The sequence below is a fragment of the Pseudopipra pipra genome, chromosome 8 (assembly GCF_036250125.1).
Source record: "Pseudopipra pipra isolate bDixPip1 chromosome 8, bDixPip1.hap1, whole genome shotgun sequence".
NCBI lineage: Eukaryota > Metazoa > Chordata > Aves > Passeriformes > Pipridae > Pseudopipra > Pseudopipra pipra.
The window spans coordinates 35,851,729-35,871,034 of NC_087556.1; the positions used below are offsets into that span (position 1 = coordinate 35,851,729).

At 40.2% G+C, this 19,306-nt stretch overlaps 1 protein-coding gene across 1 annotated transcript in view; it reads right to left on the reverse strand.

Annotated features, from left to right (window-relative positions):
• SEC23IP (SEC23 interacting protein) overlaps positions 1–19,306 on the reverse strand; it is a 23,590-nt gene continuing 4,284 nt past the window's right edge. The window contains exons 3-19 of the mRNA XM_064663651.1: positions 17,965–18,154; positions 16,342–16,535; positions 15,949–16,038; positions 14,573–14,693; positions 14,189–14,278; positions 13,400–13,541; positions 12,284–12,492; positions 11,553–11,671; positions 10,777–10,947; positions 10,308–10,403; positions 9,936–10,139; positions 9,121–9,276; positions 8,334–8,436; positions 6,817–7,002; positions 5,686–5,848; positions 3,733–3,833; positions 1–1,187 (exon numbers count right to left, since the gene is read on the reverse strand). Of these exons, the coding sequence (XP_064519721.1) occupies positions 3,752–3,833; positions 5,686–5,848; positions 6,817–7,002; positions 8,334–8,436; positions 9,121–9,276; positions 9,936–10,139; positions 10,308–10,403; positions 10,777–10,947; positions 11,553–11,671; positions 12,284–12,492; positions 13,400–13,541; positions 14,189–14,278; positions 14,573–14,693; positions 15,949–16,038; positions 16,342–16,535; positions 17,965–18,154 (2,316 nt within the window). The 3' untranslated portion in view covers positions 1–1,187; positions 3,733–3,751. The remainder of the gene's footprint in view (positions 1,188–3,732; positions 3,834–5,685; positions 5,849–6,816; positions 7,003–8,333; positions 8,437–9,120; positions 9,277–9,935; positions 10,140–10,307; positions 10,404–10,776; positions 10,948–11,552; positions 11,672–12,283; positions 12,493–13,399; positions 13,542–14,188; positions 14,279–14,572; positions 14,694–15,948; positions 16,039–16,341; positions 16,536–17,964; positions 18,155–19,306) is intronic.

Consider the following 19,306-nt stretch of genomic DNA (forward strand, 5'->3'; position numbering starts at 1 on the left):
TGGAAGTAAGGTACTTTTAATTATAGCCATCCAATTATATACACAATAATGTGTATTTTACATATATCGAGAAAAGAAAAATAAACATACTGCATTTCAGAAATCATTTACTGCAATAACAGAGGCAAAGAGTCAGTAGTAAGGTTAAATCACCAATATTAAGAAAAGCCACAATGTGTATGTAACTTGGAGCCCAAGGAAAGGTCCAGCAGCTCAGTGTTCAGAGACATGAATTCCAAGGATTTCACACCACCCAATTCATTTCAACTTTGGGACAAAAAATGGAGCCTGGATTGCAGGTCTGGATCCAGATTATTGTCCAGCACCCCTAAGCTTCAGGATCCTATTTACATTGACTGTCTTGAGATGTGGGACTGCAAGATCAAGGTAAGAATTTTAGTTCTCCCAACTGCAGTCTGGTTTCACTAAAATTGCCTTAATTAACTCAGAATAGTCTCTAATTCTGCAATTACCAGATCAAAATGTTATTTTAAATTGTTCTTCATTTCAGGATATGTGAACACTGAACTAGTTGTAACAAACTTGAACATTTTCAAAGTCAAAAGTTCATTTTTACTTATTAAAAAAAAAAGCAACAGTAAAACTCTTAACAGAGGCTTAAAAAAGGTCTTTATAAAATAATCTCCATCACACTTACAATAGTAAGAAAATGATTCTGGTTGCTAATTGTTAGTAAATATGAACTGGATTGTGTGATCTGTATTAAAGATGGTTATAGCTACAGCTCTTTTTATAGTTTGAAGGTGGATGAACGAACATGTCAAGAAAAACAGATTATTGCTGTTCCACCAAGTCCTTTTCAATGAGGACAAGCTGCCTTGGTAGGCAGAGCATGTCTGACAGCCAGCTGAGACAGGAGAGCTGAAGGAGAAGTAGTGATTTGCATGCCAAAATAAACTTCTTCACTGATCACCTTATACTTGGCAACTGTACAATTAAACTGATTTAGGATCAGAACTGTGTCATTCCATCCATCTCCTGATGGACAGTGCTGAGCACCTCGGAATTTAAGTTTGCTTGAAGTGACACAAGAAGGTAGAATCTGAGCAAGTTCTGCACTGGCAGAAAAAAAGAAGTCTGATGCTTATCCTGCCATGTGTAAGTATGAAAATACCAGATGTTTTCCAAAGAGTTTTTCACCAGGTCTTTGGGAGCAACAGGTGTGGCTGTGCAGAGAAAACAGAACATGAACATATTGGAAATATGAAATATAGCAAGTTTTCTATTCCTGCAGCAGTACTAATAAAATTAAACATGCCAACATTCCATTTCAAGAGGACTCAAAAAGATCTAAAAATCCATACACGTTTTTAATCAAATTTTTAATGTAATAAGCCTCTGAAATATACTTTCTGTGGACACAAATTGGCAATTACAATTACAAACAGAAAAAGCTCACAACAGCTGCTAATAGGATGTCATTCACTGTGCATTTTAATTGGCTATTAGATTCTTTAACTTATGGTAATAAACTATCCTACTCTAAATAGAGACAAAACCCCGATGTGATAATTTACACATCCAAGCTTTAATACACTGTTTACATGAAACACTGTATTACTGTTTCACAAAGACCAGCTCCAGGATGATCTAGAAGAGCTAAATCAAGTCACTGATACAAAATAAAAGTCAAACTCAGAAGGTAACAACCCCCAGAAAGGGCCAACTCCATCCCTGTCTCAGAAACAAAACAGAGATAAAACCAAACACCCAGCTCCTCCCTTAGCCTGCCTCTGCTCATTTTTTATCTGCTCCAAAATCGCCACAGTCCCCAAGAAGTTAAAGGGATCTGCACCAGCAGCCAGGAAATCAAACTGGACAGCTCTGCACATGAAGGCAGGGAAGTGGTCAGGTCTCAGCATTCCCATCAATTAATATGAAAATATGATGAGGGAGCCCAGAGCTCCTCTGGCATTTACTCCTCCCCTTGAGCAGCCCACAAATAGAGGGGCTGTTTCTTCAGATAGTCTGCTCCTGTGTAGGGAAATGGATGGTGCTGTCATAGGCACTGCTGGATAATCCATTACCTTCACATTTGAAAGTCTTAAAAGAACTGAAAAGAGAAAAAAACAAATGCCAACCCTACCTGACTAACACTGGGGGAGAATTTTCCACTTCAGTCCTTCCAGATTTATGTGATAATATTTTACACAGTGCATGGAAAGACACTTCTCCTGTGGAAAAGATCCTGGTCTCCCAGTGTGCAGCATTCCCAGGACACCTCCTGTCATTTAGTGCCTCCAGTGGGCCCTACTGCCCTCCTACTATCTGAATCCCAGCCTCAAACACTGCTCAGTCAACCAAGGGGCCTCCTGAGCAACTCCTAATGGAATTACAGACTTCCCTGGCTGGGCTTTGTTGTGTGACATCCTGCTAAACCCTCCTCCAGCTGTGCAGTTCTCAGTGATAAAACACAATTATGCCAGAGCCTGCTGAAGCTGAGCAACAAAATACTTTCAGCTTTGTAGAGATAAATCACCACGTTCCCTTCCCCTCCTGCAAAGAGACTCAAAGGCCTTCCCTTCACAATAAGCTCCATATGATTTCAACCAAAGTGGTCATAAAGAAAGAGAAGGAGAGAAAACATTTTGCAATTCTGCCTTGAGACACTGCCTAAGCCAGTGTGAGAGCTGACACACCACTGGCACAGTGTGCAGCCAAATGGGGCCTTTTCCTTCACTTGCCTGTGCTTTAAAAAATGCATTTGATCAGCCCTGACATTTCATTTTAAAAAAAGATGCTATCAACTGACCATCAGAAGCATTCTGTTACAAAAGACTACTAAAACTGTATGGTAGCAGTGAAAGATGCCTCAAATAGTCCTCTGAAATGTCAAGTATTTCTCTTCATGCTGGGTATTTATGTAGCTTGGCATTATCAGCTCTTCTGAAAATGGAGAAATACATCAGAAGTTCTATTTTGTATGATGCCTTGCCTTCCAAAAAGGCAAGGTGCACATTATTTCCTCCTTGCCTCTCAAAAGAGAGTATATTCTTTTCTACAACATCTAGTGATCCAAACTGGTACAATACAGATCCTCAGTTAGGAAACACATATCTTAAAATAAAAATACCTGCAAGAATATTTCAGTCTTACATACTCAATCATATTGTGTATTTAATTTCTTTTCAAAGTGAACCAACTCCCATGCTGTGTCATTTCCCTTGTTCTACTGAAATCCTTAATCTATACAAAGATAATAAAATAAAAATACTTCAGTAATTTATCAATATCAGTGTTTAACACTTTCTTGGGAGACAAGCAGCTTTTTTGCTGTCATACACGTGCCCCATGCTCAACAATATGGACATTAAAGAAGTGGAAACACTGTTGGTGTTCTTTAATCTACTGCACTGTAAATGAAGTTTCAACAGATCCAATTTCTCCAAGTTTTCCTGGTTTTGAACATTCACTGAACAAATGAACTGAGGGAGAAGCATGATAAAGAGAAATCATGCTTTGGTCATGTTAGTACTGATGGTTATTATCCCAGACCAAAACTACCAACATCAGATATCTATTGGGAATGAAGAGGGAAAGAACTCGAAGACAACCCCTAGAAATTGTCTAGAAATTGTTTTTGCAATAAAAATGACATTTTATGGCTGCCTGCCTTGTAATTTAAACTTCAGAGGAAAAAGGGAAAGTAAAGACATCTAAGCTGCAGCTGAATTTGATATGAGTCCATAAGTTATACTGGAGCAAACTTACAAATTCCTGTTTCTAGCCATCAATGCTGTGGCTGCTCAGGATTGATATTCATAGTCCTGTATATCTCTTTGAGGAACAGCAAGGCAGTGTCTTCAGAACCCCTAGGAAGAATGAAAAAAAATAAAAAGTTAGTTCAATATGGTCCATGTTCTAATTCTTGAAGTCATTTCATGCTATCTCAGCTCTCTAAAAAGAATACATTCTACTTGTCCAGACTTTCTTCCTCCCTTCCTTGCCATTAAAATGTAAGATAGTTCTCAAATAATTTAAAGTTTAATATAATTCAAGTGCCATGTTTCCAGGTGGCTGTTTTCCCTCTTATTTTCAAAAATCAAACCTTCAGGCTATCTTAATTTAAATTTGACATGAATAGACTGAATTTTCTGACTCATCTGTAAAATGCTATTTAAACACATATACACACCATCAACATAAAAATGTCATGAGCACTGTAAAAAATAAAAAAGTTAAACACCTAAATTTTAACAAAGTTTCAAAGCTGTGGGAGTTGTTAGATGAGGGCAGCTTCCTGTGCTTTTTAAAATAAGTGACAGAGGGAGACATCAAAGGAGATTAAGGTGCTCAGGACTGTGATCCTCCAAGTGTGAGGAACATACTTGGAAGATCAGTATGTTTAACTGAGTTAAACATGCAAGTTAAGGGACTACAAATATTTTCCACAATCAAGCACAGGAGCTCTGCTCTCTCTTAACAGGCACAGTATTTCATTTAAGGCTTTTCTCACCATTCCCCAAAAAAGAGCTCTCTCATTTGGGTCATTACTCACCGTGCTTATCTCCCCTAATTGAATGACAAAACCCAGCTAAGTGTAGCAAGTTTTTAAAAAGCTGGCAGTGAGCGGCTGCCACCCCGTGGAAAAGAATTCTGCAGCCTTTAAGCCAGCGAGTGGAACGGCACTGCCACCACTGGGGCCTCTGGACACAGCTCAGCGCTCCCAGCAGCCTCCAGAATCCCTCCCCGGGCAGCTCCTGAGCTTTGAGGGGGAGTGATATTGGCTTAATATAAAGATCCTTCAGGAAACGCTTCAATGCCACATTTTCACCTCGGGGGAAAACGCCTGCTTCTAAAATTATCAGCCAGTGAAAATCAACCCTTCGAAAAGAACGGAGAGCACTATTTGTCCAGCACCTGCTGAACTCAAAAGAAGAGAGCAGCCACTCCTCCCTCCCCAGCACTGCTCTGCACAGCTCACAGCTGACCTCCAAGGCTGACTATTCCACACATAGGTGTGCTGTTGCTGTGCTCTGCCATTCCACACCTTGTGGATTTTCATGGCACACCAAAAAAGAGAGCAACTCATCAGGGCTAATGCAACAGGTCAGGAGTTGCACCATTTGTATAAGTGGAATGATATCTTTCTCTGTTTGAGATATTTAAGCCCCTTAAAAAAAATAAATCCAAATCCAGGGAAGCAATTTGCACTACAGCTCTGACCACATGATGACATCAAACTCTGCTTCTTGTTCTATAAGTTTTTCTTTCTGTGTACAAGCAACCACTGCATAAAAGTGGTCAATTATAACCATCCAAATTTACAGGAAGTTCCACTGTGCCTTTATCTTCTTTTTTTGTTAATATTTGATAGCAGAGCATCCAGCAATGTCATTTCAACATGAAATGGCAATTAAGTTTTACTACATATTGTAGTCCAATACAGTTCCTTCATGAACAGTTTGAGTTGAAAAACTACAGTTGTCAAAATGCTTACAGAGCTCTCCTTGTTTTGAAAATGATAGTAGCTAAAAATGTGTGTTTTGAGTGTCAAAGGTCAAGAGAACAGCATGCAATGTCTTGAGTACAAACACGATGATAGATTTGTTCACCCTGCACTCACCCAGAATTCTGGAATCAGATGAGCCTGCCATTCCTGGACATTCATATATACTGGTTACCTTAAGCAATATTTACAGAATCACAAGTATTTCCTCTTACCAGTAGCACAAATGACTCTGCAAAGCAAAGAGGTATTCATTGAAGCTCTCTATTGGCTTCTCTTGGAGCACATAATCAATCCGACGGCCTCCATTCAGCATTCCCACCTTCACTGAGCAATCTTCATCTTTTGGAGGCTCTGGACTTTCAGTGATCTTCTCAGCTAAAAGGACAAGAGTTTAAGGTTTAAACTATTTCCAAGCACAGCCTGCTTGACTATAATCAAGAAATATCACCCATTTTCCCTGCTAAAATGTCCAAGAGATTGAGATAAGACAATAACAACAACCAGAACTGGCCAGAACTGCACGATTCAGAAAGGTGACTGGAATTATAGGCTTATTTCTTTCATAACAGTTTAAACAGTTTGTTTGAAAAAGGCCTCGTGAAAAGTAGTAGCTGAGCAATTTTCAGAACAAAACTCCACTGTTTTATACATACACAGATCCAGTCATTCTGTGAGTGAATAACCTGACATGACATATTTTTACATCTCTCCTGCACAGTGTCAATCACTATCCTCAATCCACACTAAGAGGAGTGATTTATCTTTCTAAGAATAGACAAAGCCAGCACTGCCAAACACAGACAGGTAATTCACAACTGGCAATCCTGCCCTTCCTATTATTAAGGGTACTATTTACACCTGAGTTAAACTTATTTTTATTCTGTTAGAGAACACACCTAAATGCTTCTAAGCTCCTCCCAAAAAACTCAGTAGAAAACTACTCAAGAATAAATCCAGAAAGATTTATTCATACTGATTTGCCCTGAAAGAAAACACACCTGATTTAGAAACCTGATCTAGAAACCTGCCATTCTAACAGAAAGTTTAAAGAGTGTGCAAATTAAAGCAGTTTTCTCAAGTTGAGTGTGTTCTGCCCATGACAATAACAGCTGAGTGACCTCTCCTTATTCTGATCTCAACCCACAAACCTTTCATTGGATTTTCTCTCCCCCTTCCAGCTGAGGGGGGGAGTGACAGAGCAGCTCTGGTGGGAACCTGGTGCTTAGCAGAGAGGTCTCTTTAACAGGGTCAGGAAAATCAATACAAACAGTCACTGGGATACTCAAGCTTCAATTAATTTGAGCTCAACAAGTTAGAGGTAAAACAATAATGTGTCCACATACCTTCTACTACTTGTTTTTCTTCTTCCTCTTTAATTTGGTTGGCTACTTTCTCCAGCTCTGCTTGCAGCTGAGTGGAAGATGTGTGGGCACGGGCAAATTCATTAAGGGTCTGCCATGCACTCTTCAAAGAGCTGATAAAGCCCTGTTTCAGATCAGAGCCCATACGAGACAGAGAGTCTTTCAGCTCTAAAAAACAAAAACCAACAAAAAAATCTCAATACAGAAGGATTTAAAATTACAACCTAAAACCAGAGTGATGAAACTGTTTAACAAATATCTCAATTCCCAGGAGAAACAGGCCTGCTAAGTCATGAATGTGTTTCCTGCTTCTCTATTCCATTCAAAAAGATCAAGGGAAATGCAATTAATACACAAATGATTTCTCACTGAATGGGTCAATGAGTTAAAACCTACTAGCACAGGAAACAGTTCAACAGTCTCCAAATGCAGAAGGGTGCACACAAATGACATAAATAGCTGCACCACCCCCCACAATCACTCCTCACACCCTACACTAAAGGAAGGGTAGAGAGAGACTAATTTCAAACTCCAGCACAGCAGAAGAGACCAGAGGAGCTGCCACTGTCTCTTGCAGTGGTAGTGAATTTGGAGCTCTGGCCTGTAATTCTGCTACAGCTCAGTAATTGTGTCCCCAGTAACAATCTGACATTCACACTGGTGGGAAATGCTGGATGAAGGAGAGTTCTTTACAATAACTGGTTTTGACCCCATGGATCTGTTAGAGCCAGGCTCGTGACTATTCATGGAATATTCACCTACATCTAAGCAAAAAAAAAAAAAAGGAGTAAAAAGCAACAGACCCTATTTTTCTCCTTTGCTACACACATTTTTTGGAGAGTTGTAAACTAGAACATTCCTGAACAAGTATCTTGTGTAGTCTAGGAAAGCAGACTCACTCTAAAGTACCATTCTAATGGTACAGATGGTGCAGAACTGCTCCACCTGAGTGCCTGAAGATGTTTAGGGAGGGCTCTGTGAACTTGTACAGCAGAAATATTGTCAACTGAACAGCAAAACTGACTTTCCTTATTAGGTGTGCAAAATTTAACCAGAGCACCTTGGTCTGATGAGCAACAAAATCCACTCCCTGCCCAGTGGCTGCAGAAACCCCTTTTCCTCCAGGTTTGCAATCCTGAGCAGACACTGGTTAAACACATCACGGGGGTCAGTAAGGGCAAGGTAAGAGAAACCAATAAATTTAGTGTCTGTTTGACAGCATCTTAGAAATGAAGGTGAACAAGAAATGTGCAGCAATTTTTAAATGGAACTTGGCTAATGAGAAGCTCAAATCTGGAGGAATTATGATTATTACTTCTGAATCAAATTGTGAATGCCCAACTTATGGGACTGGGTGGGATCATGTCTGATGTTCAGGAGAAACAGGGTGTCAGATATCCAGGAACGTTCATTAGTCTCTTCAAATTTTATAAAACTCTAATGCATCAAATGAGGCAATAAGAAAAATGAGATCCATATGAAATAAGTTTTCTTTTTACCCAGATGAAGTCTTTTTCTGCCTTTATGATGTGGAATGAGAACTGGTTTTAAATCCATGTCTTCAATGATCATTGGTTCTAACCTGTAAGCTACTGGATCAAGCTGTTGAGAAACAACACATTGACATTTAGTTATCTTAGAAATTATTCTAATAATTGTGATAAATTGTGATAATTCTAATTATCACATTTCAGTGCAAAAAAATCCCTAGTTATGATTAATAGAAACCAAATTTTTAATTCTGTACTATCTGAATTTACAGAAACTTAGTTTATGACAGTTTAGTTTAATCATAAGATTAAGCAGATTCATTAACTACTTCAGTCTTGTTCTACAGACAGAGATTCTAATGAGGAAACACAACAGCAAGATTTTCTTGCACTCTGATGATCTCTATTCAACATGTCACTGTTGAACTGTCAAACAAGATGACACAGGACAAAAGTACTGAATGTAAAAACACAAACACTGCACAAAAATCTACAAGAGTGGCTTGAAATTAATGGAGAAAAAAAAGTTCCTTAGCTCTGAAAAGAAACAAGGCAAATATTTTCAAACCAAGCCTACAGGTATGGAACCTATGTAGCCAGATCTACTTCACTTTTGCAGTAAAGATTACAAATATGTGGAATAAATATTTCAGATGGGTCATAGGGGTTTTTGTGTTTTAGGGAACTGTATGTAAGGGAATAAGAGGTGTAATGCTCAGAAGTTAGAACTTCATATTCTACACTTTTTGTCACCAGCATCAGCTAAAATGAGATCTCAAAAGCTCTGCTTACTCACTGGGTGATAGATATTGAAGAATCCCTTGCAGGTAGGAAGCCTGTAGTTTTCATCAATCTTCTCCACACCCCTCACAGTCAGGAACACACCAATGGGAGAACCCAGAGCAAAGAAAATATCTGGTTCAAAGTCCAATGCACTGTAAACCACAGAAACCTGGCAGACAGAAATCAGACACAGAATCTCTCAGAACTGCCAGCTAAGTCATATCATGCTTAGCCAGGAAGGAAAAAGCAAGTTCTGTATTAAATCAACCACATGCTCACAGCACTTCCAGGAAGCTTCAGCAGCAATGCCCTTTTCCATAATAATATGATAGTACTAGTGCATATTGATACCATGATATTAAAGTGGGTTTTTAAGGAAAAAAAAAGTAAAAAAATATTTAAACAAGGAAGATTTTAAGTTTAGTTTGAGTAAACCTTAAATATAACAGCATAAATGGATCAATTTAGGCAACCATGTTAACTGTAAAGCCACAGAGGCATTTAATCTGATGTCACTCAATCTTCTGTCATTCACACAGTTCTGCTTCTGGAACAGAACTGGGTTTACAGCTCACTCACTGCTGGAATTAAAAATCAACTGTAGTGACAACCTTGCTATAATAAGTTTTGCTTTTCAGTAGTCTAACCCACCCTCCCAGCCCTCCCCTTCCCACCAAAGGGTGAAGTTCTATGTAAACATCATTTTTGTATAACAACCAAGGGAGGTAGCCCAAAGTCATAAATATTAAAAAAAAAACAAACCACACAAACAGAAAAACAAAAAAAAGGACAGGATTGTCCAAATCATTTCAATGGATGTAGTCTCACCTGGCCAGTTCCTACTTCAAAATACTCGTAGTCAATGTTGACAGAAGACACGGATGCACCAACTGGGAGTTTCCTCTTTGAGTGCTGACCAGCCTCTGGAGAGGAGACAGAAGGAACTGACTCTTTTGCTTTCTGGGTGTCTTCCTGGGTTTGGAGTGTGGCAGCCAGCACTGCTTTCTTTTCTGCTATTGCTTTCTTCTGTTCCTTTTGAGAAAAGTTTCAAAGGTAGGGCAAAACAAAAGTTTATTTCACAGTCGTCAAAATTTCTTTAATATATCCAGGATGTTAAGAAGAGTGTTCAAGAATAGAAGGAAGGAAGTCGGTTACATTTGCCTGATCATGTTTTATTTCATTCCTGAAAAATGTATTTACCTGCTTGGCTGCTCTGTCTTTCACAAAATTAGCTATTTTCTTTCTTGGTCCAAGAGGTATCCCCATTTCCTTCAGGTCATCAACTGTACACATGAGCTAAAGAAACAGCAAACACACACAACCAAAGCACACTTCATAACTTTTCTAGTAACACATGTAATTTCTTACTGGCAATGACTTATGAATTTGCTAAGTCATTTTATAAAGCTATAGAAAATATAAAAAATTAAGAAGACAAGAAACAAAGTGCTTTAACAAAACTGGGGGGGATGCACCACACCCAGAAAAAAGGACAAGAGTCACCTAACACTTAGGCCTCAAGTCATGCATGATTATCTCATCTTTGCAACTGCTCTCGTGTCTCATGGTCACTAAACTCGAAGGAAAACCAGAACAAAACCACAACAAACCCCAGATGTAAACCCCATGCCCTGGGCAGGCCCCAGAAGCCAAGTGAGCACAGTTGTACCAGAGACTCCATGTCCATCCGCTCCTTCTCAAACGTGCTCACATACTCCGACAGACTCAGCAGCTCCAGAGTCTTCTGCAAAGTGGGAACATCCTCCTCCATCTCAGGCTCACACAGGTCATCACCAGATGTGGCAATTGAGGAGCCCAAGGAACTGGTATCTTCAGTCATCTTAACAAAACAGCACAGAACCAGAATCACATCCTCTAATAGTGAAAAATCGACGTGCAGCAAGCCAAACCAAGTGGAATTCCTTTCTCTTAAAAACATTAGCATGCAAGCTCTGTAAATATACATCCACTTTTAGTGAAGAGGGACACAAATTCTCCTCTTATAGGAGACCAGCAAAATAAATATTTACAGACTAAGAGAGACAAAAGTTTTGTTGAGCTTTCTGACACTTAAAAATACTTCCTTTTATTCACCAATCAACTGGTCACCATTTCCACCCTGAGCACAGACAGATTCTTTCCCTCTTGCACACCTCCCCCACCAGTTAGATACAGTTAAGACCAAGTTACATGTTCACAAGGGTCAAAGCTGATGTTCATGATCAAATCCCATCACCAGCCCACTTGGAACTTGAGCAAGATGCCAACAGTTTTTCCTGAGAACTGACAATATTTACAAAACTGTCATGAACAAATTCCATGAACAAGTTCAAATGTACTATCAGAACCCACAACCATGTTTCAGCTATAAATTCTGAAAAAATTAAGAAAAAAATTGCTGGAAATATCAGGTCTATTGGGCTGGAAAGACTAGTAGCAAATTACCTGTTTATCATGAACAGCCACATCCTTTACAGTCCCATTAACAGCAGAGAAGGGCCCAGAATTCACTGATGAAGCCAAGTCCTTCTGGTTAGACAATATGTCAAAGAGAATTAAGGAACCTGGAAACAGGAATTAAAGTTGACTTGGGAAAAATGCCAGGTATTCCTGTCCCTAAATCTCAAGGAAGATTTATATGCAAAAACATCAAATAGATTGGTCAAAAAACACGGCTGAATTAAAATAAAATACCCACCTATTTATTTGAACATAATCACGCTCAGCTAAAAGCAAGCCCTTTTCCCCCCCCACCTCCATTCATGCTTTATGTAGTTGCCATGATTAAATTATCTTTCCTTAAACACCTGAGACTGCTTGCCAAGCTGGAGGAAAAATTCCAGCCCAAACCAGCATGTCAATATGTCATTATAAAACTTATTCTGTCTTCTAAAAAATGAGTGTAATTTAACTAAGTGGGGGTTCTGAGACACAGAAATCACCCACCTAACAAGACACCAGATAAACTGTCAGCTTTTAAATGCAAATTAGATACTAAGTCTTCAAGAAGGAAACTACAGAGGGGGAGAATGTACTCATGCATGAAGTACTAATTTTCTCTCAAAGCCTGATAAACTCAGCTCCTGGGAGGTGTTTGTTAGTCAGCTAACAGCTAATTTGAGCTGTATGCTTAACGAAGGAATGCTGCTTTATCCCAAACAGCCCTAAACAATCACCTAAGCTGTGCCCAGCCACAGAGACTCCTCCTTTGAAGTCGGGGTTGCGGCTCATGAAAAGCGCGTAGAGCCGGTTCATTTCCAGGCCCACTTTATCCACGATGGTCTGGCAGTAGGTGGGGCTGTTGTAGAACAGGATGTCGAGCAGCGTTTCGTTGGTGAAGTGCCGCAGGCGCCCGATGCTCGGCAGAGTGATCTTCTTTATGTTCCTGGTAACACAAAACCATTAAAAGTGTTGAATGCCTTTTAAGAAACTCAGATAAGGACTTCGTTAACTTTTGAAGCGACAGGTAATGTCACTTCACTCAGAACTGCAACGTAAATTCTACAGAAAGTGTCTCTAAAAACATTTTTTTAAAAAACACAGACTTCTGGCCATTAGTGCTACTTGCTGATTGTACATATTCGAAAAAGATACAGCTCCCTTTTTTCTCTCCAGGCTGAAGGGATGCCTGAAATAATCTCTTTTCTATTCCAACACTGCTCTCACACAGTTACAGAGTTTTGTGAGCAGATTGAAGTGGAAGAGAAAAAGAACCCACATATAAAATTAGAATCATAGAATCCTGAATTCTGTTAGGCAGTTGAGCCAAGGACTTTTTTCTTTTGAAGCAAAGTACCTATGTTTGGGTAGGAGTGGGTAGCCTAACAGAATTCAGGAGCTCCTCTAGGACTGACAGAGGGCTTGATGCCTCCCTCAGAAACAGGATCCTGACACCTCCCAGGGTCAAACTCAGACTGCAGGAAGGGAAAGAACAAAAAACTCTCCATTCTAAATTGTACAACCTGTTACTGGACAAAACATCTCCATGTTCACCACCTCATACTTACCATCACCACCTCTACACACTCACCATTATGTATCATGCACTGGCCACTTTCCTGAAAAGTGGGTGTGAAAACAAACAAGAGAAAATATTCCTCATGCCTTGCCAGCTTTCCCAATATTCCTTATCAAAATGCTCATTAAATGAAATTAGCAACTCTCTTTTGTAACCCAGTGACACATTTACTCATCTAGCCTACAGAGCATATGAACTGCTCTTTTCCTCCACTTTCCAAAACCCCTTAAATAACAGCTTATATGAAGTTTTCAACATTAAGCAACACACTCACCTGTCTACACCTGTTGCATCTCCATGCAGAGAACTGTGCCAGTGAACTGGAAGGAATTCCACCCTGCTCACTTTACCTTCCTCTAAACCTTTCTTAAAGTGAGTCTGCAGCAACTTCAGAGAAACAGTCCGAAAATCATCCACTGCAAAGAAAAACAATAATGGAAGTCTGATAGTAGCAGTACTTAAGTAATACTCCCTCTTCCCCCTTAATTTCACACATAGTCAGAATACAAATGATGGAAACTGCCAACTGGAAATATCTTTTCAAGTATTACCCCTCTAACAATAAGAAAATAAACTTTTTTGTTAAAATGGACTTTTCTAGCAAGCTTTGATTTATCTCACAATGAGATTTTCACTCCATGACCAGAAAGGGCTTTTTTAATTTACTCAGTTGTACTAGAATTTATTCAAAAAAAAAAAAAAAAGGCAAACAGAAAACCACTCCTTGCACACAAACCACACAAAGCAACACATTCAGTCACACCACAAAAAGAAAAAGCAAAAACCCCAAACAAACAAACAAACAAAAAAACCCACCCCACAGATCTCAAGACCCAAATCACTCTGCAAGTCTGATATTGAGGACTAGTATTAACAGGTAAAGCTGCAGATTCTGCTTTTGGAAATAATCATGACAAAATTCTACCAGAAGTTGAGCTCCTTAACATTAGGGACTTTTAAAAAAAAAAACAAACAAACTACTTGCTTATCTGATTATGAGCTACAGAGAACCACATTTAAACAGTTAAGAACACAACTACTCATCATACAAGCCAAAACTTACCACATTCAACAATGCTTCTAAACCTCAAGTCACATACAGGACCTATGCCATGAACCATAAATACCAGATGGTCAATTTGGGACATTTCTCCTGTAAAAAAAGGAAATAAAACATTCAGAGTGCCAATATGTACTAAAGAAATGAAGTTTAGACTCAAGCAACTCTATAAAGCCTATTATGATTCAGAACATAACAGAGCCCACAGGACATTTTTGATTAAAAAAAAAACCCAAACCCAGATAATCTCTGTCAAGCATCTTAGATTAAGGAATAACTTCAACCTTTACACTGTAGGCATGAACAGTGCATTGCCATATTGTCCAGCTTCTGCACAGACTCAACCCAGCTGGTCACAGTGCAGACCCACCTCCAGGGATCACATACCATCAGGAATCTCATCATGGTCATCCTCAATTCCACGTTTCACCAGCCTTGGTCTTGCCTGACCATCCTGAGAAGTGCCCCATTCATCTGGTGTGGCAGCAGGCTGGAACTGAACTATGACCTGCAGCAAATACATTTGTTGTAATTTACCAATTATGAACACAAAAAACCTTAAGACTTGTTATTCTGAAAGCACTGCATAGTTTAACACACTTTTCCATTGCTTTACCTTGCCTCTGAAACTCAGATCTTTTCTTCAGCTAGCATATATGCAAAAAAAAACCCCAAAAAAGCCCTTGAAAACCCTATAACCATTCCCCAGAGCAGGGACAGCTTCACTAAAACCAGACTCCAAAAGCACAGACAATCTACATTATTGTGAAGAGAAATCAGATCACTCAGACAAAAGTAGACACTTATTGGAGAAGCTGGGCCTGCTGAGGGATTCTGAACAGTTCTAACTCCTCAGACAAGCAGTATTCCAGCTCCTCTCTCCTAGTGCCCAGTATCCACTCTTCCTTAGGTGAGGAAACTGAATATTACCTGATTTACAATAACTGTATCACAAGGAGAAAACAGAAAAAAAAGAAGTGCTTTTCAGGGAATGACAACACCATTTGAAGTAGTTCAGAAACTCCTCACTAGGAAGTGAGGAATTCAGTAGTACAGCTGTTTAGAGGACTTACACTTGTAGTCTGAACTCATATTTATGACACCAAGTGGTTTAAGTGCTCCTTCTCTAGGTTTTTACTGGACACAATTCCTTAACCAGCATTATTAAATGCTTCAAGTAGGAGCAACCATGATTCTGGCCCTTGGCTTGTTCTATTTATTAATTACTACATCTGTGATAAGTGAACAGATAACAGCACCAATCAACAAGGCTGAAGTCCACGTTTTAATAACGAGACTGTTTGCAGAATATTTAGAATAACTTTTAAAGCTTGTTTTGCTATACTTTCTTGCAGCCTAAAAATAGTCACAGTAGAAAACTTCTCACAGATTAAATAAACCAACTATTTACCTTATAGTTAGATTAATGTTCTCCACATGAAAGCTCTCAGCTTAAATTATCTTTCATTAGGTACAGACTGTCTGAGGTTAAACTAATTCAAATGGCCTACCATTTGCTGCTAGTTATGCTTAGTGCAAATATTTATCATGCAAACCCCTATTCCCCTTGGGTCTCAGAAAGCATTGTCTGTTAACCACCTGGCAGCACACTGAAGCAAGCAGAAGTTGAGTGATGTATAAACTTTATATCTTCAATGCACACATATCAATCAAGATTAAGACTGCATTCAATTTATGCTTCCATCCATTTGCTCCTTCATCCCTAATGAATCCTGGGAGATAAAACTGCCAGAATCTATTACCTTGGGATTGTGCATAACAATGGTCTCCCCATTTGGGAACTCAAGTCGCCGGTGCCATTGATTTGTAGTCACAGCCCTTTTATATTCTGCCTGAAACAGTAAATAAGTTACACAAAATCAGGATGTCTTCTCCTCAGCAATTTTCTGGCCTTGTGTATCATCTGTAATGCTACAGTTATAATTTACATAACTTTGTTTATATAATAAGTGTCACATGAAGAGTGCCCAAGTTGATTTTAGGTCACAGCAGTGCAGGACTGATTCATGAGCAACGTGGCCTTCCTAGGATTTGCTTACTTATGTTCCAGAAACTGCATTCTGGCAATCATTTTAATGAAACAGAGAGAAGTGTTTCTAAGGTCTTGGTGCAGTTTGTGTAAAGGCAATACAAACCTCTAACTTGTCACTAAAATCCTCCGTGTAAGGAATGAACCTGCTGTCCTTTTCTCCTTTGTAGAACCACAGGCAGCGTCTCACTTCCGAAGGCTCCTCGTCCCAGTACACGGCTTTCCTCACCCTGTCGTACAGGAACACGTCGTAGCGGCCCCCGTCCGTGCTCAGCACCACGCTCTCGGGGTCAGGCTGGACTGTGACACACGGGGCACACCAGTTACCACACTGACACACACACAGGCTTCCTTCTCTCTCACCCCAGCCACGTCTGTGATCAATATCAGACCATTAGAACAGTTATAGAATCATAGAATCAGCTGGGTTGGAAAAGACCTCTGAGATCAAGTCCAACCCTTGATCCACTACTGCTGTGGTTCCCAGCCCATGGCACTGATGCCACATCCAGTCTCTTCTTAAAAACCTCCAGGGATGGAGAATCCACCACTTCCCTGGGCAGCCCATTCCAATGGCTGAGCACCTCTCTGCAAAGAAATTCTTTCTAATATCCAACCTAAACCTCCCCTGGCACAGCTGCAGACCCAGCCCTCTTGTCTTGCTGAGAGTTACCTGGGAGAAGAGACCAACCCCCCCCTGGCTCCCCCCTCCTGTCAGGGAGTTGCAGAGAGTGAGGAGGTCTCCCCTGAGCCTCCTCTTCTCCAGGCTGAGCCCCCCCAGCTCCCTCAGCCTCTCCTCACAGCACTTGTGCTCCAGTCCCTTCCCCAGCCTCATTACTCTCCTCTGGACCTGCTCCAGCCCCTCCATGTCCTTCCTGAGCTGAGGGCCCAGAACTGGACCCAGCACTCCAGGGGTGGCCTCACCAGTGCTGAGTCCAGGGGCAGAATCACTTCCCTGGTCCTGTTGGCCACCCTGTTCCTGAGCCAGGCCAGGATCCTTTGGCCTTCTTGGCCACCTGGGCACACTCTGGCTCCTGTTCAGCTTCCTGTCCATCCCCACTCCCAGCTCCCTTCCTGCCTGGCTGCTCTCCAGCCCCTCTGTCCCCAGGGGTTGTTGTGGCCAAAGTGCAGGACCCGGCCCTTGGCCTGCTTGAACCTCATCCCCTTGGAATCAGCCCAACTCTCCAGCCTGTCCAGGTCCCTCTGCAGAGCCCTCCTGCCCTCCAGCTGATCGACACTCCCCCCCAGCTTGGTGTCATCTGCAAATTTGCTGATGGTGGACTCAATCCCCTCATCTAAATCATCAATAAAGATATTAAACAGAACTGGGCCCAACACTGATCCCATGAAGAGAAACTACAGAATATCAGGCAACCGTTGTGTTGCTTCTAAAACACTTCTTTATGCTCTGTACACAACACAAAAGCTTTGAGAAATCCCCAGATATGATACTCATTCCAGAACTGACAGCTTAACAAAAAGGCAAAGACAAAGATAATCAGGAGTTCTGTTAGAAATTCTGATATCCACCACGATGATACATCTCAACACTGATGGCATCAAGCAAGAGATAATGGAAGTGAAATAAATTAAGTGGCACAAAATCCATCTTCAAGATATGTATTAACCTTCCTAATTACTGCCATACCACCCTCTCATACAGTAGTGCCATTACTCCAGGATTTTCCTTTCAGTCCTTCTGTTCCCCTCTGGATGAGTTAGAACTTACCAGAATTATAGACTTCCTCCAGTTTTGCAGAATCCAGAAGGCTGAATGGCATCCATAGCTGCTTGTCCTCCACCTCCTTACAGTAGAACCAGTGTGGCTGAACTGGCTCATACTGGTTGTGCAGCAAGACAGGAGGGGCTGGGACCAGGGGACCTGCAGGCCTGGCAGCCTGGAGCTGGGACTGTGGAAACTGAAAATACATGGGCAATAAAAATATATATCAACCTCACACAGCTTTCCATTTCCAAAACTCAAGCTGAGCTTATTTCTTACAGCCACACAACTTGGCATAAATAAAATAAAAATGCGTTCTTCTCATTATTCATTTCCACATAATTACACTTTTGCATGAAGATTGTCAGGTTTAGCAAGTGCCCACTTGAGTAATAGCTCTCATCATGCAAAGAGATCAGAACAGGCAGATTTCTAACTCAGATGTAGCCAAGTAAAAGCAGCTGATTTTGAAAGGGATTAGAGCCTACATAAAGCTGATTTTGTGCAAACTGTACAAAAACCCAGTTAGTACAATTATAAGCAAGTGATGTCAGCAGTAGCAACTGCTTTGGTTGATGATACATTTAATGAAAGAAAAAAATAACCACAAAAACATTGTACAATATATAAATCAAACAAACAGAAGTTCTGAAATTATATAATCTAAAACTCCAGATTGTTTAGGTTCTACTGTCTTTGCATTGTTTTGTCATTACGTATTTACATTCTTTATTTATGATAAGGGAGATATAGCAATAGCTTAGGCAAAATAAAAACTATTTTTTGCTGTTTTCAAGGCCAACATGTCAGGTTATTATTTACTTCTTTGTATTATTTTAATAATGTTTTTGTGCAGGTAAAAAAGGATGGAGATTAATGCTTTATATCACACAAAATCCTCAACCAACGTGTTTCAAAGAATTTGCTGACAATTTTACGTGACTTGGTTTCAAAAAATTCTGGTTTCACCAACAAAACCAGCTTGAAAAGAGATTTTAGCCTGTATCTTGCAAAGGGCTGAATGACCCCATTTACAGCAGAGGCACAAACAATGCAGCAGCACAGCTGAAACTCAGCAAACTCAGAAACCCACAGAAAGAGCTACAGAACTTCACAACCTGGCTTTGTTTCTGACCCTTCAGAAGCTCATGTGGCTACAGAGTACACTCACTCCAAAAATCAGGAAGTTTTCCTGAAACAACACAGTTTCAGAAAAGAAACTTTTCTAGTTTCGCTTTCCTAGTGAAAAAAATTTTGCTGTTAGAAATGGCTCAAGACTTTTTCTGGGTTTTTTTGGTGGAGAAGAGAAACCTTCAAAAGGTAAAATATAGAGTTGAAAGAGGACAGT